The sequence below is a fragment of the Trichosurus vulpecula genome, chromosome 2, assembly GCF_011100635.1.
Source record: "Trichosurus vulpecula isolate mTriVul1 chromosome 2, mTriVul1.pri, whole genome shotgun sequence".
NCBI lineage: Eukaryota > Metazoa > Chordata > Mammalia > Diprotodontia > Phalangeridae > Trichosurus > Trichosurus vulpecula.
In genome coordinates this window covers 222,124,804-222,148,866 of record NC_050574.1, presented here as the reverse complement: position 1 = coordinate 222,148,866, position 24,063 = coordinate 222,124,804, and the positions used below count along the sequence as shown (strand labels likewise).

The 24,063-nt window shown below is 35.4% G+C and overlaps 1 protein-coding gene across 2 annotated transcripts in view; it reads right to left on the bottom strand.

The window, feature by feature from the left end:
* CERS6 (ceramide synthase 6) overlaps positions 1-24,063 on the bottom strand; it is a 302,667-nt gene that overhangs the window by 90,932 nt on the left and 187,672 nt on the right. For both annotated transcript variants that reach the window (XM_036746272.1, XM_036746273.1), the window contains exon 5: positions 1,682-1,732. In XM_036746272.1, coding sequence (XP_036602167.1) covers positions 1,682-1,732 — 51 coding nt within the window. The remainder of the gene's footprint in view (positions 1-1,681; positions 1,733-24,063) is intronic.

Genomic DNA, 24,063 nt, shown 5'->3' with positions numbered 1-24,063 from the left:
TAAGATGACCAATTTTTCATAAATAATTACAATTTTCTACAAGCTTTGTGCAATTGTGTATTGAATAATTCATGTCTTTGTAGTACACAGTTTCTTATCAGTAGAAAGCACAATAATGATGCAAGTTCCCATGCATGTTGTTCTTCTGCTTGACAGTGACTTAGCCAATTTTCATTGTACAATCTTGCGTCTATCAAACACTCAATCTCTCACACTGATTCTCTAGTGCCCTCTGAAACACAATCTGTCAACACATTTTGGGCTACTGCTGTTGGCTACTCATTTTTTTTTCAGTAACAGGCAACATCTGTAAAGCTAGGGGATGTTATAGGATTGAGTATGGGAGTTTTTTTAAAAATTAGATTTCATGCCATATTTCACAAAGCACATATTCTCTTTCATTTGGATCATATGGTAGAATCTGTCTTAACATGTGGCCTATTAGAAATGCTACCACGCCAAAAAGAGAACTGAAGTTTCTAGAAACCTTCAAGCAATAACAAAACCAGGATTTTTACTCTTTGAAGAGGTTAAAATTCAGCATGTCACTACAGAGCAGAAGAGAAACTTTAAAACACAATAATACAGATATTTAAAGAAAGCACTTGGGACTCAGAAGTGTGCAAAATATTTAGTTGAATATTTGGCTCTTGTGTACAGTGTCCCAAAAGTCTTAGTATAGTTTTTTTGTTTGTTTTTTGTTTGTTTAGGTTTTTTTTTTGAGGGAAGAAGGTAGGGCAATTGGGGTTAAGTACCTTGCCCAAAGTCACACAGCTAGTAAGTGTGTCAAGTGTCTGAGGCTGGATTTGAACTCATGTCCTCCTGATTCCAGGGCAGGTACTCTATCCACTGTGCCACCTAGCTGCCCCAAAGTATAGTTTTGAGCCATTACAATTTTAAAGCTACTAAAGTTATTATTATTATTATTGAAACTATTAAAGCATACAATGCACTAAGACTTCTGGGACTCCCTGTATGTGTATAGATGGATGGACAGACAGACAGACAGATAGATAGATAGATAGACATGTGTATGTACCACCCCAGATGGATGAGAAAAGTCCTAGCTTTGATATTCAAATCTAGATTGATATAGTACCAAAACCAGTAATAATTCTACTGAATTAGTGGGCAGATGCAAAGATACTTCAGAATACAAGGATCTGAAAAATTTCTTCCAATGCTGTGATTTTAGTCTCCATTCAAACAGCTTTTAGTTGCATGGATGAGTTTCTCATATAATTGGCCAATTCCATAATTTCACCCTCAAGGAAGGAATGCTTCATTTACATTTCTAAAGTCTTCTCAAACCACAAAATGAGACAAACAGCTTGCTACCCTAAAATTCTGCATTTGATCTTTCTACACAAGCTGTTTGTATGTGTCAGTGCTGTCATCAAACCCTCAGGCTTCTTCTAGTAATTAAAAATGGCCAGCCCCACCTGTTTAACTGATAGAGAACTGTACTCACCCTTAAATGTGTACCTGCTGGACTTACCCCTTATACACAGACACACCACATACCCAGAAAGCCTTTTCCCTAACCAGGGCTGCTTTCTAATATCGGCCAGTAGAGGGAACCAAAGAGCCAAACAGTTAACCATCCTGAAGAGGGCTAGAGAGAAAATGCAATGAATTTGGGGCATCACAATCTCTCAAGGAGGAAAGCAAGTTTTCCTACCTGATATGGATAATTGTACCAGCACTGCTTTGTGTTCCACAGCCAGGGTGTCTGGAAAAGAATAACAAAGAAACGCATTTTAGGGATTAAGAAGCTACTTGGGGGGAAAGGCACTTATTAAGCATCCAATTCTAGGGCATTTTTTCTCTTGCCCCACTTCAAAGAAATTTTTATTTTTTGTTTGTGCATGGATTTGGAGCACTTAAAATTTCAGGAAACAGATGCAAGAGTAATTATTATTCTAGCAATCATGCCCTTTGATCATTCAGGCTATTCCTAGGACAAGAAGAACAACAAAACACAATCTCAAAGATGAGGCAGTAGGGTATGTACTCCGGGGTTATTTTTCCAACACTGAGGCAGATTTGTAGTCATTTATTCCCATTCTTACTCAGATCTCACATGACCCATAGTACACAGGTGCAAGACAAGTGTGAAGGGTTAGTCTATGAGAAAACAATTCCTCTCTTTGTACAATTCACTGATCCATGTGTGTATTACACCCTTATGTTTTCTTCATTTGCCCTGCTTCCTAAAGTACTGATCAAACTGGCCCAAACTACAGAAATTTTGAAAATCCAGAAGTATAAAAGAAGACCCATTCAAAACTTGAGAAAATACAGAGGGCCTTAACTTTTCTACTTTCTCATTGTGAAAGGGCCAAGATAAAGGAAAGGAATGGAGAAACAACAAGAACTCAGTTGCAGGATTTTTGTTGAATCCACTTTCCTCTAAACCAAGACAGCATATTTCTATTTACCTGTGGAAAGGGAAGAGGAGAGAAAAGGAAGAGGAAGGCAAATAAACGTAAAGTTGCCCACCCTGAAGCACAGTGATCTCTTCTGGAAAGCAGGACTTCTTCCTTGAGTATCACTGAATTGAACTCTTCCTTCCTTCATGCCAAGCTCCTAAAAGATGTATCTGTTCCAAGCCACCATGAATGATAATGAAGTGGGATTCAGAACAGCTTACCCTCTCATTTTAAGCAGCTATAACTTCACTGCTGGGCTATCAGTCCTGATAACTTGGATCGTGCTCTTCCCCTATACATTTTAGCTTTGTTTTTCTGGAGCCCTGGTCTGGTAGTGCTGGAGTCTCTAAGTAATTGTGGCCAAAGTTTTTGGGAGTAACAATTGTACCTTATTAGTACTTTTGTATACTGCTTCTAACTTTTTATTTCATCTCCCCACCCTTTGAAGAAGAACAAATAACATTACCATTTTATAGATTACATAGAGTGAGGCTCAAAAGATTCTCAAGAACAATTTACCCACAATCACATTTCTAATTTGTGGAGGAATAATGACTGAGGTTCATATTTCCTGAATAAAATTCTCACACTTTGTACATATTTTTTTTTGGCTGAAATCTATGACTCGATCCATTTTTTCCTGCACTGTCATTCTCCTTCTTTGCTACTCTATCTGTCCTTCCAACCCTGTTTAAGTGTCTGGCACCTAGAACTAAAGGGAACACTGAATTATTAGGTTTTTTTTCTTGAAAAGTTTTATCTATTCTTTTCTTAATTTAAAAAGTAGATGAAGTATTTTTTTCTTTCTCTCAAAATAATGAAAAAGCCACCTTAAATTATATTACTGTTCACTTCTGTGCCCCCTCAACAGAGTCCATTTCAGCTATATATTTCTCCCTGATTTAAGCAGGCATTAGGTAGACTGCACTTGAATCTGATGGAAATGACCCCCTGAATTGAGTGCTATTCACAGAATTATAGGGGTGAAAGAAATGCCATTCTTTAGAAACTATTTATTCCACAAGGTGAATTACACTTAAAATATCCCAATATAATGCTTATCATTGTTAAAGTTCCTTGTGCTCAATCTCTGGGACTAAGTTGTTTTTCTCCCCCTTATCAGTAAACTTGATCTCTCCTCACTGTAATTTAAGCTTATTTCTCGGTAAATAGAAGTAGGGAATAACTAATCTTAATACACCTTGATACTTGAAATGCTGAGAAACCATTACTGAATCTTCCTTCAACCTTCTTCCAATGATTTTTCATTCATACAGATTTATAAAAGGTTCAAATGAGAGCAAAAGAAAGCAGCCTAAGATGCATGTTTACCCAATCCACACTTTGAATCTCAAGTCACAAAGCATAAAAGGTTTTTCCATTACACTACATACATCTGCTTCCAGACACATGAGGCCCACAGCAGTAATGAGCAAAGCCATAAACAATCCTGCACCTCGTATAAAGGGTCAGGGTCATCTTTCAACTTGAACAAATGTAATCATTTCATTATGGATGCAAAGCCAGGGATAGCTTCCCAAGGATATCATCCTGTCACCCTCATTTTCTATCTAATAATTTATATACATGTCTATGTAAATACACATACATCATATCGTATAGAAGAGAACCAAATCAGGTATCCATCATCACTACGAACAGAGTGGGACTGTATAGAATGCAATATGATGTATGTGTATTTATGTCATCTATTCTCTTATTTCATGAAAGACAAGAGGGAAGCCTTCCTATGTCAGTACAGCTGTTATTTCAATCATTTATACTTTTTAAAAAATCGACTCTCTAGTAGAAACACAATTTCAGTGTGCATAGAACTTGACAATAATTGGAGAAGAGGACCCCTAGTATTTTACCACCTGGTGTATGGCAGATTCGGTTTATTTTAATCACCTCCTAGGAAATTTCTTATAAGTAATATTTTTTAAAGGTAGTATTGCACTACTTTCCAACTTCTGTTAACACCTATCATTGCATGGATTAAACTATCAAGAAATCACGTCCTGGCACCTATGTGACCTTGTACAAGTCACTTCACTTCTTGGCATTCATTTTCTACATCTATAAAGTGGGGGATAATACTCTTAAGTGCCACCCTCCTGGAACATCACAAGACTCTTGTGAGCATTTGAGATAACCTATGGGAAAGTACTCCATAGCTCTTAAAGCACTAGAGAAATGTAAGCACTATGTACCAGGAACATTTATTTATTCCTCATTAAAAGTAAGATTAAAAAATAGATCTGAAGCAAAAATTTCACAGTAAAAATCTTAACTAGAAATATGAGACCATAGAAAAAGACCACTTGTTTACTAAGTTTAAATTGGATAATAAACTGAAATGGTTTAAAATTAGATAGTTGGATGGTTAGAAGCAGTAGTTTCTTGGAATTAAGCCCTATTTTACTTGGACCAATAAAGGATTAAAGAAGTTTTCCAGTGTTAGCAAAGCACCTTAGTCTTTTTATCTACAGTAGCTTGTCAAAGACAACAACTCTCTTCAAGAAAGGAAGTTCTTTTCATCTTTGCTGGATTAGCAGTCACGTTTTATTTATTTATTTCTTGTTGGTAGTGGTTTGTTTGTTTTATTTTTCTAATGCAGTAAAGACACTTTGGGGAAAGGGTACAGTGGGGGCTACAGCTAGGGTCAGATAAGCCTAGAGCTGCTGCTAGCCAATAGCCACAAATGACATTTTTTCCCACTCACCAACCAAGCATACCTTCTTCTTATCCATACAAAACAGGCATAAGGAAAACAGCAAGTCAATCTGTGAAAACCAAAGAGCTCATCTAGGGAGGGATAACTTACAAAGAGAAACCACATGCACGGTATGGGCATTTGCTTTAAAAGCTAGAAGGTGACAAGAAAATGTAATTTTGACACCCACTCCAATCTTACGTTCAAGGTTCATTATTGATCAGCATTGGAAAAGTATACTGTCATTCATAAATTGGTCTAGATGTTCCCTCAGCAAAAGCTGGACTCAGTTTGGAAAATAATTTGAATGTTGGCCCAATATACACAAGTGGGTTGGATACTTGGGACCCATATCGTAGGCCTCTCTGGGGTGTCCCTGACTTGCCTAAGCGTATGGAGGAATATTTGAAAATTTGCTTTAGGGTTTTACCTGAGAAAAAAAGGAAAGGGGATGTTCGGTGGGCAACATTTCATACCAACATGTTTACCATTCCGGGAGACAGGCTGTGTCTATAGGTTTTATTTAAAAGGGGGGAAATAAAGATAAGAGAATCAAGAGGAAGAGATGAGAAATAGGGGAAAAAGAATGGAAGAGTTCGGGGCACAGAAGGGGAGTTGTTTAAAAAAAGCCAAAAAGAGAAATTCAACAAGGTGCAATGTATGGGTCTGATTAATAGATATGTTATTCTAGGACTAAACTTAGGAGAACAGTGCTCTATGTTCTTTTTAACAAATTTCATATGGAAAAAACATCTAAACTGTATTTACAAATAGTATACACTATTAATAATGTATTGCCCCCTCAAGTTATTTGAAGAATTCTAATTACAGCCAGAATCCAGCAGTATAAATTGCTGCCCCTACAGTACATGTAGGCTGTCATTGATATTTTATGAATAATAAATAATTCCTTAATTTAATTTTGCATTTCAAACATAAAAATCACATTTCATTGTAGAACTGATAGCAATGCCAAGGTCATAAGTTAAAGGATGAAAATCCCCAACAATAAATCAATAGCACAGATGAAGCAAAACATATTCATTTTACTGACTACCTATCACTTCTCACTCCTTATCTTGCTGCTAATATTGACAGCCATGGGTCACATAGGACATAGACTGGAAAGGCAGGGTCTGGCCTGGCAGGAGAGCTCAGGGAAGAGAAAAATTCAATACTCATTTAGAGGGAAAGCAACATTGTCAAAAATGGCTGTGGCTATGGGGGTGGAAATAATTTCCAAAATAATCACCAAATGTTCTACCTCAAAGATATTTGGATGGATGGATGAATGGATGGGTAGACAGACATATGGCAAAATCTTGATACACAAATGAGCAGAACTTAGTGAGTATTAACAAGATTATTTTTGAACTGGGAAAAGAAATACTGAAAGCAATGTTTAAGGATGATAAATAGGTCAGTAATATTTGAGATGTCCTTGGGGAAAGGAAAGCCTGAAATTGAAAGAAAATGTCTCAGTTACACAGGGGTTCTATGAAGAGGACCCTAGAGTGGGGTGGTACATAATCAATCACTAACTTCATCCTGAAAAACTGTCCTTCAAATGACTCTTTATTTATCTATTACCACTCTTGAAGATTTCACCTCCTGGCTTATGTAACCTTCTAGCAAACTTCACTGAACCAAGGTTATACATCACTGCATACTACTAAAAAAAAAGCTTACATGTAATTTTCATCTTGTCTCTCCACTGCTTGAAAATCTTTAATGGATCCTTATTTGATATTCCATAAATGTTAAATGTCTGTCTGGTTTCAAGGCTCATCTCATCTTACTCCATCTTATATAAATTTGCTTCTTACTATTCCCCACTAAGAGCCTTTTGCTACAACAATCTTCTCTCTTTTCTACCAGAATATTACTCATTCTTTAAGGCCCACCTCTTATATAAAAGCTTTTCTACAAATGTTACTTCCAATTAATGCCCTTCTTTGCTGAATATTTACAGCAGTAAAAATCACAGAATTACAAAATCTCAGTTGGAATGGACCTCAGTCTATTCTATTACCAAAAGAAAACCCCTTATTTCATATAAATGATCATTCAAGCTTTACTTAAAGATCTTTAGTGGAGGGTGGGGAAGTGGGTCTAAGGACCTATTACTTCCTGATGCAGTCCACTGCACTTTTGGGTAGTTCTCATTACTAGAAAGTTTCACCTTACATCAATCCAAACTTTCCTTCTATGAAACTCAAAAGATCATAAATTTTGAGCTAAAAGGGATCTCAGAGATCATCTTGTCTAATTTCCCACGTAATTCATGAATCCTATAATATTCCTGGCCAATGATCTTATGATAAATGCATCCAATGATGGGAAAGAAGGTGAACTATATTGGTTTGGGAAAATTGTCAGAAAGTGCTTTCTAATACTGAGCTAAAATCAGTCTTTCTATAACTTCACATTTTTCCAAATTGGTGTGAATAGATTGAGTTTCCCAAGACTCTTTCATTGTCTAGAAATGCCTCTATCTTTCACGCCCCCTAAAAATTCTTCTTGCTGTGGAAAGCAATGCAATGCCCTTCACTCCTGATATGAATAGGAGGCTGGATTGTTCATTCTGGGCATTGTTCTTAGCAGAGCCTATAATGTATTATTGACTTCCAAGCAGATACTCAGAAGTTAGTTTAGCCCTAAGTGAAAAATTAATGTTCAATACAAATTACTTGGGAAAAACTCCATAGTTGACAAAAACTTTTAGGAAAACTTGAAAACAATTGGAAGAAATTAAGTTTAGACTAACATCTTATACCAAATATAACAATAAACTCGAAATTGATATGTGACCTGAATATTAAAGGGTATGTTATAAAAAGAAATTAGAAGAGAACCAAATCTGGTTACATCATTACAAATAGAGTTGGAAGCACAGAAAGGGAATATCTTAACCCACAAAAGGGATGAGGACAAACACAAAAAATAAAGGAATTAATTTTAACTGCATGAAGTTGAATAGCTTCTGCACAAATAAAATCAATATATCTAGAGTAAGAAGTGAAGCTATAGATTAGGGAAATCTCTTTGCATCAGATAGCTCAATAAAGGTATGCTATCTAAATAAATAGAGGGAACCAAAGCAAATATATAAGATCAAGAACCATTCCCCAGTGGGTAAGTTGTCAAAAGATATGAATAAACGGTTCTCAAAAGAATCACAGTCTTTTAACAAACATATGTGTAAGATTGGTACAAATCACTAACGAGAGAAATACAAACCAAAGCAACCCTTGATGTTTCACATCAGACCCAGAAAACAGACAAAGATGACCAAAGATGAGACTAATCAATGTTGCAGAGGTTATAGAAAGATAGACACACTAATATGCTGTTGTCATTGCTGTGAATTGTTCCAAATACTGTAGAAAACAATTTAGAATTATGCAAATTAAGTAACTAAAATGTCCATATCTTTTGGTCCAGATATCCTACTATGAGTCATAAATTCTAAGAAGATGAAAGATAGAAAGGTCCCATCTACACTAAAATATTTATAGCAATACTTTCTCTAGTAGCAAAGAACTGGGGGAAAAAAGCAGATGCCCACAAATTGGGGAATGGTTGCACAAATTTTAGTACATGGATATAATGAAATAATATTGGGAAATAAGAAATGATAAAGAAAAAAAAAGAAGCATGGAAAGACATATGAAATGCCATGAAGTGGAGTAGGCAGAATCAGTACTACCACATGACTAGAACAATATAAAAGGAAAGAATAATAACAATGAAAAATTGAGCACAATATAATAATTATGACCAAGTTTGACTTTGAAAAAATATGAGAAAATATGTCATACTCCATTGGAAAGGCTGGAGTCTGTGGGTGTGGAATACTACATATACTGTAAGACTTAGTTATTGTGTTGGTTAATTGGTTAATATGTTGAGCTACTTTTTTCCCTTTGCATTTTTATTATGTTAAAAGGGATGATAGGGAAAGAGGAGGAAAATATTTGGAAATGAAGATGATATATAAACAAATGATATCAATAAAAATAAGATATGAAGTTTCAGACAATACTTTCTAATGGCTGGTATTATTGAGTTATGATGGATACTATAAATTAGAACTAAGATAAGCATCAAAGAGACATTCTGAGGTTAGGTCAGATGATCTCTGATATGTTTTCCAGCAATAACATTCTGAAACTCCATGAAGCTTACTATAAATATTGTCTATATAAAGGTCCTCAGAAATGGGCAGCAATTTTAACTGATGGTTCAGCACTGAATTTTAAATGAAAACATCTCTGTTTATAGCTTAGTGAAATGAAAATCAATGAAAATTTAAGGAACCATTTTACATGATACTCAACAGTAGAGACAGATTTTAAAACAAGAGACTTCCATAGAATTCAGTTAGTGCCTGCCCTCTGCGATTATTTGCCAATTACTTGGTATATATCTGGTGTATTCAAAGTTGTCTATATCTGGTTCCCTTAAAATGTGACCTTCTTGTGAACAGGGACGATGTTGTTTTTTTTTTAATTTTCTTTGTATGTGTGGCACTTATGGTGACAGCTGGTTAATTGAAAGTGCTTAATAAATACTTTTTGACTGGCTCCATAAGGGTAAAATTTTGAATAATGAGGGAGAGACTCTCCACATTTTATATCAACATAATGATGCCTTTAAAATTTTTGTCTAAGATGCTTATCTGGAGAAGACAAGAAACTAAAATATTTCACTGATATTCCTCTATGCAAGGAAGAGTCACTAGGAGGAAGAAGTTGGCTTTGAAAATATTCCTCCCCCATTCCAGCCATTATTTTTGTACAAAGGTCATGCAGCTAACCAATGCAATCAATAAAAAATTCAAAATACATACTATAAGCCACAAGTTCATAAATCTAGAGTTGGAAGGGACCTCAGAGGCCATCTAGTCCAACCATTTTATTTTACAAATGAGGAAACTGAGGCATCTGGAGATTGGGTGATTGACCCAAGGCCACATAAGTAGTGAGAGTAAAGGTGGGATTAGAACCCTGGTCCTCTGACTCCAGAACCATTGCTCTTTTCATTGTACCATACTACTTCATTTTCTATTATTCAGTCTTAAGGACAGAAAAGAATGTATCTCTCTTTATCCTTTGTAGCTACACAACACTTTGGAGAGTAGATCACAAACATGCATATGGAAATATATCCATAAATCCATATATATATACAACTCATATACACATATATATACTTACAATGTGTATACTATATATATATATACATACACATATTAATATGTATATATTTATCCATTTGCATAACTAGTTTAAATCAGCTACATGGTCTAGATCAAAATGAAAGAAATTATTATTTCTCTCTTACATTAATAACCAATTAATATGGGGAGCAATCCAGGGTTTTTTTTCCATTCTATTTCCTCATTCAAAGCTCAGCCTCTCAAGGGCATTTCTGACCCTGCCCAAAGAGTTTAACATACCCAGATCATCTTATCTAGGTGGAATTCTTGCCTCACCATTGTTCATTGTTCATTGAGTGGAGGATAGATCCTTTTGTATTGATTGCCTGAGGTAGAAGTGGTCTGGCTTGAGAAGAGTCTTCCTTTGTCCATGAGTGACATGATCAGAGTCATGTACCCAGCCCCTCATTAGAATAGGCCCACCTCTCATTATAATATTCACTGTCTCATTAATTGTTAACCAATCAGAATTAATTTCCACCTGTCAGGAACACCCACTCTTCACGGGCATATAAGCACTGAGTGGTCTCCATGATTCCTCTTCGGTTTATGAGAGAAAGCCAAATGACTATCAATTTTATTAATTATCTACTACCCATAATTAATAATATTGATTATTAATTATCCAGAAATTATGTCTCTCGAACCTATCATACATCACAAAAGGAAGCATATAGGTTATTGCAAAATGCATTTCCCCCATATGTAAATGCATAACTTGGTTAGATTCTTTACTTTTTGCCAAAACAGAATGCAAACACAAACAGCTTTAGAGGAAGTAATGTAGAATTGAGAGGAAGTAATTTAGTAACCATTCAATAACCTGATCTTCCTTTGGAGAGAGACATACATCAATCGCCAACCCACAAAGAGACTAGCAACTGGAATAAGTTCTGGTCCCTTTAAATGTTTTCGTTGCCCAAGAAATACTTAACATGTTCCATGTGACTACCTTAATCCCACTCTGCTAGTCTCCCGCATATATTGAAATTGGTCTATAGAGTCCAATAGCTCCATATTATAATCAGGTTGAGTGGAGTCCGAGGCTATTCTTGAGGATGTTGGTTCAGACTGTTTAATCAGACAATCAATTCATAACTTCTGGAAGAGGGTAGATTTCCCACTGAGAACAATTATTAGCCTTGGGGGCTGCTTAGTTTAAGACGCCTTCAATACTTGTCAAGACTATGAAATATAAAAGAGTGATTTTACCAAGTCAAGGTTTACATATTTAAAAATTATTTTGCTGACGCCCCTTAAAATGACTATATGAAGTAAAGGCAAATAGTTCCCTCCCTTAGCATTTGGCCTGTTTGCTACAATCTGAAAAGCTCACAAAAGTAGAACATTGGACTACAAGATCCAAATGTGCTAAACGAGGGTACTGCATTTCCCAAATACCTATCCTGAGTCAAACTAGCAGCTACCCTCTTTCCAATTATAGTTACATCAGGCCCAGGACAACTATTTACATTAAAATGTAATTTTAAAAAATGAATACAGTTATCCTATGATTATAAATATTGGTGTCAAATACACATTCAATGCGACTATCAATCAATTCCCAATCCCGTTATGTTACCTTCCCACAGACACTGAAACTAGTCTAGAGAGTCCAACAGCTATATATTACCAATGCTTCTAAGAAGGACACATCAACAATAGAATATCTTGTGGCCTCACTGATCATCCCTTTGACTTCATCCTTTCCCTAGCCACTACTCCCTTCTATAGGTTATATCTTCTTATTAGAATATAAGCTCTGTGAAGGCAGGAACTGTCTCACTTTTGCATTTGTATCTCCAGCATTTAAAATTATGCTAGGTATGCAGTAGGCACTTAGTAAAGGCCTTTTTTTTCAATCAATCATTCATCTCCAGTCTCACTGTACCTAGTCTAATTGAAACCCTCTTCACCACATAAAAACTTAACTTGCTTATGAGTCTTTCCCCTCTCTTATTTATCCTGCACATGAGAAAAGTCTTCCTAATAAGGAACTTTCATCACATCTCTTCATTGCTCAAAAACATTTAGTGGCTTCTACTGCCTCCAAAAATGAAGTTAAAACTTTTTAAATAGGCATTTATTGACCACCCAAATACTTCAAACCTTATTTTATACTATTCCTCTTCATGTATTTTGAATTCCAAGCCAAACTGATTCCTTACTGTTCCCTATTCTGCTCATTTGCCCCTCCACAGGTTTGCTAATATTGTCTCCTATACTTCAGAAAAATTGCCCCCCTTCCCATTTTTACCTGTTGAAACTCTTCTACCAAGACCAATTCAAATACCATCACTTACAAGAATCCATAGTCAGAAGTAAATAACCTTTCCTTTCAATAAACATTTATAGAACTTTTTAAATTTCCCTGTGCACCTGTTTTTTACTATCTGCTTCACATTCATTGGGCCGTTGGATTTGGGAGTTGTAAAAGTCCTCAGACTTTGTCTAATTGTCTCAGGTTACATAAAAAGAAACTGAGTCTCAGAGGGATCAATTTATTTGCCCTAAACCACAAATAAATGAATCGAGTCATAAGCACTTTTTTGATCTTACATAATGATCAACATAGGCATAATTTACTAACATGTCAGTAGACAAAGATCAGCCAATTGAAGGACAAAATTTTCCAGAATGTTGGGCAAACTTTCACTACTTATTAAAAAGAAAAGAAATGTACAATTCAATTAGTTTTATAGACAACTACATCTTCCTCCTGTCCTAGTATACCATACATATTAAACCTTAGAGACATACTAAGCAAAGTTATCTGGAAAGACACTGTGTTTTAATTTTTTTTTACTATAGTGTAAATTCCACGGTGCAAGTTGTTTTACCTTTGTATTATCCCCTGCACCTAGAGCAAAACTTCGCACAATATATATTCTATAAAAATCTTTGCTGAAGAAAGAATTTCCCTTCTCTCTTCACAAATACAAATCCTGTTTGCCATGCTCTGGCCATGGTGCTGAATATAAAAAGAGACACCAACCTGGGACTCACTGCTAATTTCGTATTTAATCATTTGATGTCACCAACCAAACCAGGCCAAACCAAACCAAAAAAAAATCTTTAATTTGTTTACCAAGGCTAAGTCAGTCACTTCCATTCAGTATATTTTATTATTTTGTAAAATGGAAATATTGTCTTTCAAAATTCTGTAATAATTATGACTTGAGCCAAATTTTAAAAAGCAATTACTTCTCAATAGGTATTCTTTCTATTAAGTTTCAAATGAATCAAAGCGTATGTATATAGGTACATGATTTATATTTAAAATTAAATTTTTGATGAGATATTGCTAAAAATTGATAATGGTACCAGTTGGGAGCTTGAGGCTTTGCAGACATTTTTATGCTATATTGAATGAAGATAAAGAAAGTATAGCATTTCAGTACCAATTTCACACAGTTGTGCAATGTGACAAACTCATCCACAAACTATTCATCTTGAAAGGAGTGATATATCCTTATCTGTTATTTGCTTCTTAATTAAATCAGAAAATTTTAGCTTCAAAGTTAACTGCAAAGAAATTGATCTTTGTGCAGCTAGGTTTTAAGCATCAACATTTGATATTAACCAAGCCTACTTTCTGGTTTGTTTTTCTATTTTATGATTTTCCCAAAATTGCTATGAATACTCTTTTGAAAATGTAGCTTTAAATACCAAAGCTATTCAAAACACAATATTTAAAAGTGCCTAATACAATAGGTCAGGTTATGTAGGTTAATATAACTAAAACTTAACCAGGGGATTATTTAAGCAGAGACTAACTAGCTGAATATAAGTAAACACGTCAACAAGATTGTTCTTTTAAATCTTTAAGATTTTCCCTTAGGAAGAAGGAGTTCTTAATATCAATTCAAAAAATTACAGTTAAGAGACAATCTGATTAAATGAGCATCCTCTTGAAAAAATACATTATCTCCCATGTTTAGCTAGAGTCAAAATGATTCCAGAACAAAATGAAATAAACATGTTCTTTCACTGAGCAACTCTCATATTTGCTCTTATGCAGGTGGAAAAATCTAGCCTTCGACTCACAAAGAAATGTATTTCTTCTTCTTTTTGTAATTCTTACTACACAGAAAATAAATGCTTGGGCTTTCTACAACTACCTAAAGAATCTCTGAGGCTGTGACTGATTTTTGTGATTTTAACTAACCAATTTTCCTTTCCTGTAGTTTTATACATGCTGTCAAGGGGTTGTGCTTGTTGCCTACCAAATGGCTTATTTTTCAGGCACATATGCTATCAATTACAGAAATGTCTGAATAAATAAGTGAAAAACACAACTATTAATGTACTAGAAATTGACAAAGTTGAAAAAGTGCATAAAGTTAGATTAAGCTGAGCCCATTAGCCTTCAGGCAAGGGTATACAAAGTACTTCAGAAACAGAATAGCAAATGCCTTGCTTTTGAAAATCTGTAGGAGATGAATCTTAAGTCAGAACTAGCTGGAAGACAGTGAAATATTTTCTCCAACACAAATAATTTGGTGTATTTATGTGACAGTATCTTATAACCTTTTTCTTATTACATAATCTTCAATGTGGATGATTGTGGGCAAGTTATTTAACTTCTCTACTTTTGTTGCATCACTATCTGTAAAATAAAGGAGTTGGACCAGATGATCCTTATGTAACTTTTCTATGATTCTAAGTGGTTATCTGGACAATCTAAAACCATTTTATATTGATACCATTTAATAAACATGTGGTAGACTTAGAAGGGAATATTAGTATGAGCTGGAGTGGGGAACCTGAGGCCTCGAGGCCATACATGGTGCTCTAGGTCCTCAAGTGTGGCCCTTTGACTGAATCTAAACTTCACAGAACAAATCTCCTTAATAAAAGAATTTGTTCTGTAAAATTTGGACTCAGTCAAAAAGCCGCACCCGAAGACCTAAAAGGCCACATGCAGCCTTGAGGCCACAGGTTCCCCACCCTTGGTGTGAGCCTTCAATCAGTCATTTAATTGATTATTAAGAATTATTTTCAGTTTTTTGTTTTCACCCTACAATGAACACTTAAAATTACTGCACCATTGTAAAGATTTAGTGGCTTGTTACATAAATGTGTATTTTATATGGAAAATTAAATGGGAATACCAGATTATATATTGATTTCTGTGGAATTCATCATGGAAATATGCCTCTTTTCCTCAGATATTGGTATTGGGGAGTATGATATCCCCATATTTTAGGTGATCATAACACAGGAGACTTTCTGTATGTAGTTAACATTTCAAGAAGCATAATTTAACTCATATTTGTGAATCTCTGTTTTGTTAAATTGAGCTGTGTTATATCAGGGTTTTAATATATTCTCTAACTGTAGCTATTTCTGCATGAATTTAAAGAGGACATCAAGAAGGAAATTACAGTGGCCTGGACAGGAGATAATAAAGAAATTGCTTAAGCATGAGGAGAATCATCATAAGGTATTCCCAAGTTTCCTTCAGAAACGAGATGGATATGGGCCATACCATCAACTCCCTTGATTTCTCAGTTAAAATAGACACCAATTTTTAAAGGCAATAGGAGATACTGTAGCTTGATGCTGGTGGTATATAAATTTTGGGAAGTACTTGCTAGCAGAACTTTCATACTTCCCTCAACTACCTTATTAATGTATTGAATAATGCTCGTGCTAATTTTGACCTAACAATTAACACCCAATACAGGTGTTCCATCAGCCACCACCACACCATCCATACATGGAACCATCAGTTACAGCAAATGGAGTAGTTTTGAATGCTGTGGATAAGTTCACTTACCTTGGTAGTATACTTTCCAAGGATGTACATATTAATAGTAAGGTTGATGCACGCATTGCCAGAGCTAGCTCCAAAGGAAAGTGTGAGATAGAAGAGGAATTAGACTGACTACCAAACTGAAGGCCTACAGAGCCATTGTGGGACCTCATCTTTGCATGCCTGTGAAATCTGGACAGTATACCAGTTCCATGCCAGGAAGCTGAATCGCTTCTATTGGAATTGTCTTAAGAAGATTCTGAAGATCCTCTAGCAGGATAAGGTACCAGCCTCTGAGGTCCTTTCTCGAACTAAAATGTCAAGCATTCTAACTCTTCTTCAAAGACTGCAGTTCTAATGGGTTAGCCATGTTGTTTGAATGCAAAATATACACTTGCCAAAAAGACTTTAATGGAGAACTCACACAGGGTAAGTGTTCACATGGTGGTCAGAAGAAGCAATGAAAGGATACTCTCAAGGTCTCTCTTAGGAACTTTGGGATTGATTGTGTGACAAGGGAGACACTGGCACAGGACCACTCAGTATGGTATGCCACATCAGAGAAGGTGCTGTGCTCTGTGAGCAAAGCAGAACTGAAATAGCTCAAAAGAAAAGCAAGATGCACAAATTCAGAGAATCCATTCCAAATGTTCACATGGACTATTTGTGCCCAACCTATAGTAGAACATTCCGAGCTTCTACTGGTCTCATCAGCCACAGTCGGAAACACTGAAACTTGACTCTAGCATAGTGATGTCATTTTGGTTCTCTTCAAGAAGGAAGGACCACAACAACCCACCAGCCAACCAATCAATTTTAAATTAAGTAGGTTATAATTAAAGGAGGAAAATATGATGAAATAGAGAGAAGAGTTTATACCTTTGTACTGTCAACAGTTGAAGCCCTGCCTCTCACATCTACTGGCTGGTATTTAGCCTTTTAGAGTCCCAGGCAACTAAGACTATAAATTATAGAGAAATTGCTGAGAGCATTCAAATGAAATCACAAGTCAGAATAAAACTGCAACAACAACAACAATAAAAACAACAACTTGATCTGATAATTTATAATTTTTATAATAAGCATTTTCCTGTCCTTTTGCCTTTAGTTCACTGGTACTAATTTTGTTCAATTGGATTGAAAAGAATATTTGCATGAGAGTCATGATACCTAGGACTTATTCTCAGCATTAACTAGTTGGGTGTTTTGGGCTTGGAAAGCTTGGCCTGAACCCAGAAAGAGAAGAAGGGTAGAATAAAAGAAAGGAATACAGATCAAGTGGCTATGTGAGCTTTAGGAAGTCATTTAACATCTTTGAGCTTTGTTTTCCTCATCTATAAAAATAAGAGTTTGACTTAGATTGTCATTTCACCTCTATGCTTATAAAGGCAATCAGTGATCTTCCCATTCACTGACTCCCTTTACAAGGCTTCAATGTCCCCATCTATAAAATGAATATAATAGTGGCCCGACTATGGTGAGAAAGTGAAATAACGATATACGGAAAATATCAAAAGCATTACATAAATATAAAAGAACTATATAAATAGAAATTATTATTTTTACTCAGATTTCCCTGGTCTTAACAAATCACAATAAAAACAATAACCAGATGTTTTAAAAATATTTTATTATTGAGATAGAAAGCCCTTCTTTTTATTTTAATATCCCAAGCATGCTACTCTAAATTGATAACCATATTGGATATTTGCTTCTCTTGAGTGTTTTTGTTCAGTTATATGGTGCTTGCGTTCTTTTTGTATACATGCATCTGTGTTGTCTCCCCGTTAGAATGCAAGTCCCTTGAGGACAGAACAATTTTATTTCACTTTCTTCTTTGTATACCCAAGGCTTAGCAGGGTATCTGATGTTTTACAAATGTTTGCTAATTGACTGATCACTCTCTGAAATTCCCCTGCCAGATACACTCTAATTGCCTTTCTTGCAACAGTTTTCGTCTGTGATGGAGTTTACCTCCCTGCATGCAAAAAATTCATTCTAGAAAATTTATCAACTGAAATCTGAATTAGACTTTTACAATGTTCAGTACCGGCTGAACTCTAGTAGTGGTTTTTTTTGTAAGGGGAAGAATAGCTTTTAACACAAATAATCACTTGCTAAATTAGAAATTTTGTGAATTCAGATTGTCACATGTATATTTTTGTGATGTTTTGGGATTTGTAGGGGGAAAAATATGCCAGGCAGCATAGTATAATGGATAAAAAGCTAGCCTTGAAGTCAGGAAGGCATCAGATCAGATGCTGCTTCTGATTTACTCAGGTAAATCACTTAACCTCTTAGTGCTGGAGGCAATTCCTTAAGACTCTAAGTTATAGATGAGCTGCCAATTTGCATTGTGGGGAGAGTTCCCAAATGGGAACAAAAAAGCAAAGGAGGAAAGAAGATATGTAAGTATCAGGGATTTCATACTTCATATATTTCCTAAAGTAATTTTTACATGGAAAAATTTTAGGTTTGAAATATATGGATGAAATGAATAAATTACTATTTCTGAGGAACTCGAATACCTCTACGATTTTAAAAGGGAGTGATACTTGCCCAAAGTCATGTGGGGACAAAGGGGGCATCTGAGAAAATTTCAAGCAAAACAGGAAATTAAACCTATTTTTACATTAAAATAATTATCAAATATAATTTAAAACACATTTAATATTCTTAGTGAGAAAAAATATCAGTAGCATTGAAATTAAGGGAGTTGAAATAGACATGTAATATTTTATAAGGGTGATTTAATGATTTCTACAGGATCAGATGTAGAATGAAAACATGTGATATAACTCACTACAGATGAATATAGTTTACAATTGAGAGACCTACTATCACTGTCAATATTATAGACTTAGAGCTGGAAGGCACCTAAGAGGCCATCTAGTTGAATCCCTTAATTTTACAGAGGAAGAATTGAGGCTTATGTTATTTACCCAGGGACACACAGCTAATAACTCTCTGGGGTGGGATTTGAAACTCCATCTTCCTGCATTCTGTCCATCCCACCAGTCTGCCTCCTGATTTGTTTTGTCCATTAGGAGGAAGATGTTCTTATCTACACAAAGGAGGGCTCTTTGTCTTTTCATACAAACTAGAGCAGGGCTGTCCAAAATATGGCCCACAGGCCGCATGCAGCCCACAGTGTGATTTTCTGCAGCCTGCCTATGGGTTTTAATTTTCACAAGTGAAAAAATAAAATAATAATTTGCATGGAATGCTTATTAGATTTTTAAATCACATCGCTAATAAACAATCTCATTGATGTTCGTTTTCTTTGGTGTTTTTAAGCAGTTTTATGGATGGAACATATCGCACAGAATTTTTAATCAATCTGTGGGATGTGTTTCATCTGTAGTATGCCGACTAGCCAGTAGGCACCTACCTTTATACTGTTGTGTTGTCGCTTTGTTGTTTTGTGTTTGCTTTTGTGCTTTGTGCCTTCATTTGTCACGTTCCCCCACTTTCTATTTGTGTACCGTATTTTTTATTCTGGGTATGGCCCTTGAATAATTATTTTATTTTAATGCAGCCCTAAGATAACCTAAGGTTGGACAGCCCTGTACTAGAGAATAAATAAAAAGAAACAATATAAAAATACCTTACAGGTAATGTAATAGATACAATGGGCCATTGTACTCCTCATTAAAGACAGAGACAATAGAAGGTATGGATTAAAAAGTTTGAAAGGAAGTGCCAAGTATGCACATGGATTTGAAGTTAATTCCACAGTTTACAGGAAAAGGGACTTCATGCTAAAATAATCACATAGAAAATGTTCTTTTGATAACACAGCCTTGTAGCATAGATTAATACCTATTTTAGAGATCTATTATAGAGGCAAATTAGGTCTGAAATGAAGCACTGAACAGAGTGAAAAATCATGATAATACACATATAGATCCTAAATATAATTACACAAATTCCATGTCTCATTAGGAAAATTATTTTTAATCTTGTGAATTTGGTCTTTGAAACTTTATCTAAAACAAAAGTGGAGAAACATTCAGCCCTTGCATTAATTTCACCAGCTCTAATGAACTTCCCATTGATCCTAAATAGTAAAAAATACCAGCTGATTGACTTTGCTAGAAATATCCCTCTATGAAAATCTCTCTCTCACCTCGTGTATGTGTGTGTGTAAGTGTATGTGTACGTGTATATGTATATGTACGTGTATGTGTATACGTACATATGTATATATGTATGTATGTATATATACATATACATATATATATATATATACACATACATACATATATATATATATATGTCCATGAGTGACGATCTCTGTTTTAGTCTCTAGGGCAAAACAAAATATTCAACAAGTGTTTCTTGAGAGGATGTTATATATAAGGTGCTTTCCTCTAGTAGAGGAAAGACAACACAAATGTCAATAAACAATACAAAATACAAGAACTTAAGGTAAATACAAGCTTCAACGAAAATTCAAAAGAAGGAGAAATTATTTAAATTTGTAGATTGGGGAGAGCTTCTTGGAGGAGACAGTATTTGAACCCAAGAAGTAGGGTTAGAGTTTCAACAGGCAGAGATGGGATAGTGGAGTAGGAAAGCAGAGAAAAGTTGAGTTGAGGATTGGGGTGGGGAGAGTATTCCAATTTGAAAGAATGTCATCAACAAAGGCATGGAGTAGGAAAGAACAGGTCATTTTGGGGGAATTAGTGAGTATGAATGTATGAGTATGAACCTGAAGAAATATCTCGGAGCCCTAATAATGGAAAGCCCCGAACCCCAGGCTGCGGAATTTAGACAATTTACAGTAGGCAATGGTAAGCTATTAAAGTTGTTGTTTTTTTTAAATTCTAGAGAGCAACTTAATCAGAAACATATTTGAGGCAAGTGAATTGGTGCCTAAAATGGAAAGAAAAAAGATTAGAGGCAGGGAGGTAAGTTAGCCCAGTGAATGGTATTCAAGACTTAAACTATGGTAATATGGTGGCAGTATGAATACAGAGGATGGAAAAAAGAGATAGAAAATACCTTCCAGAGATAGAATCAACAGAACTTTGTGACTAACTGGATTGGCCAAGTGAGAAAGAAAAATTTAAAAATGACTTTAATATTTTTACGTTAGCTAACTAGGAGAATGGTGGTACCAGAAGGTAACTCAGAAGGAGCTGGTTTAGGAAGAAAATGATTGAACTTTACTTTTCTCATCTATAAATGAGGTAATTAGACTATATGGCTGCTGGGGTCCCTTCCAGGTCTGACACATGGATCATTCATTTTAGACACATTGAACATCATCAGGACAGCCAAATGGAACTTTGTAGCAGGCATTTGCAAATATGGAAAAAAGGTGTTTTTTTTCTTAAATCAAAACTGCAGATAATAGATTTTGTAATCATCTACATGGACTTAATAGCTGATGCAAAAACAATGGATAAGATCCCTATAGAAGGAGATATAGAAAGGGAAGAAGTCCAAGGATACTAGAGTATATCCTTATTTAGGGAGTTGAAGGGGAAAGAGTCATTAGAGAAGGAAACAGAGAAGTACACAGACAATCAAGGGAATACAATGTCACAGAAGACAAGGGAAAAGAGAGATTCAAAAAGAAAATAATGGTCAACAATGTCAGAAACAGCAGAGATATAACAGGAAGAAAAACATGGAAACAGTAATTGGAATTAACATTCAGGAGGTTAGAGATGACCCAGATTCAGTAGTGATAAAGAGAGAAACCTAATTCCAAGGGATTTAGAGTAAACTGGTGGTGAAGAAGTAGTAGTGAAAAAGTGAAAGTGTGAAGAGTATATTCTACTTTCATCAAATTTAATGGCTAAGGGATGGAGATTAAAGGGAATTTTTTTTTGTTTTCATGTGTCTTCAAAGAATGGGTACATTATTATAGGCAGAGGGAAAGAAAGAAATTAGTGGAAAGGGGAAAGATTGAATATATAAGAGAAAAAGCAAACGATTGGTAAAGTAAGGTTCTTTATGGAAGGACTATTTTCTGACTCTTAATACAAAAAAATCCCTGTCTGATTTAGATCAGAATATAAATCAATTCATTTATTCAACTAATATTTACTAAGAACCTGCCATATGCCAAACAGACAGTATACTGCCAGGGACAAAAAGATGAATAAGACGGTTCAGTCCCTCAAAGGAGCTTATAATACAAGGCGAAATGTACTAAGTTCCCAGAAAAGTTCAAAGCTCTATAAAAATTCAGAAGTAGAAGAGATTGTTTTTGATTTGGGGAATCAGGGGAAAATTTTATGGAGAAAAGGGCATTATTCATATTTATACCTAGACCACTGGTCTGATGCCATCAGAAACACTGATCATTTACTAATAGCTACCATTTACCCATCCATTTAAAGTTTACAAAATGCTTCACATATAATTACCTCTTTTGATTCTCACAACAACCCTGGGAAGTAAATGCGATTATTATCTCATTTCACAAATGAGGAAACTGAGGCTGAGTGGTATTTTGCCAAGGTCACATAAGGAAATGTATAGAGCAGGATTTGATCTCAGGTCTTTTCAACTCCAAGTCCAGCACTCTCTACTTCACCACCTAGCTGCCCCTACTAAGAAATGTTATTTTTTAGTTGTTACCATGAGTTCATCTCAGTCCAGTCCTAGGTACTCTGGAAGGGAATAAGGTGAAGATAATCAGAATAAGCAAAAAAACATGATCCTTGCCCTCAAGAAGCTTATAACAATTGTGGAGAAAAAACTAATACACATGAAAGAAAAGAAAAGAAAGGTTAGGTGATGGACATTAAGTGGAGAAGATCAGTCGTTAGGGCTATAATACTTATGAGAACACTTAAGAGGCAGCTGGTGGTGCAGAGGCTGCAGGGGTGGGGAACCTGCAACCTCGAGGCCACATATGGACCTCTAGGTCCTCAAGTGCGGCCCTTTGACAAACTTTCACAAGTATGAATTCAGTCAAAGGATTGCACTTGAGGAGTTAGAGGGCCACATGCAGCCCTAATGCTGCAGGTTCCCACTCCTGGACTAGGACACTGGGACTGAAGTCAAGGAGACGAGTAGTTAAATCTGGCCTCAGACACTTATTAACTATGCATCCCTGAGCAAGTCATTTAATTTCTGTTTGCTTCACTTTCTTAAATTGTTAAATGAAGTTAATAATAGCACTTAGCTCTCTGGGTTATTTTGAGGATCAAATTAACTAATATTTGTAAAAAGCATGTGTGATACGGTGCCTGGCACATAGTAGGTATAAATAAATAAACAAATTAATAATTTTAGTGAACAAATAAATGCTTTTCCTGTTCCCTTCAGTTTCCTTTTACCAAGGATGCACGTCCTGAAAGATAGGTAGGATCTGGCTTAGCCAAGGGGAAGGTGAAACAAATTCCAGACTAGTGGGACAACACAAGAGAAAGAGTATGAATAGAAAGGAGAATGTGCCTCCTTGGGACAGTGAAGAAACTGGCCAGACAAGAGTCAAACAGTGAGAGTCCTTAAAAGATGGGTAGGGAAATCTAGATTTCAAGTAGTAGGAAATGAGACATTTGAAGTTTTGGCTTTTTTTAAAATTTGAAGAGATTAGAATGATAGTTAAAAAAAAGGAAAGAAACAGCGGCATACAGAATGTATTAGAGAAAGAAAAACTTAATAATGGGTTGGAGAGTTAAGAGACTGTTATAACACTCCAGATGTGAAGTTGTGAAAAGGCCTAAAATAAGATGATAGCAATTGGTGTTTGGGGGGAAACAACAAACACTAGAGATAAGATAAAAATAGAAGGAAGAGAGAGAAACCAAAGTTTAAGAGCTGGAGTGAATGAAATTAAACCATGGACAGAAGCTTAGAAGCTGTCTCCAGCAGATGAAAAGCATATTTTAAAATATGTACTAGTAACACAGAAATGCAAACAACAATACCTAGAAATTGCTTGAGATTATTATTTTATTTTATTTTTATT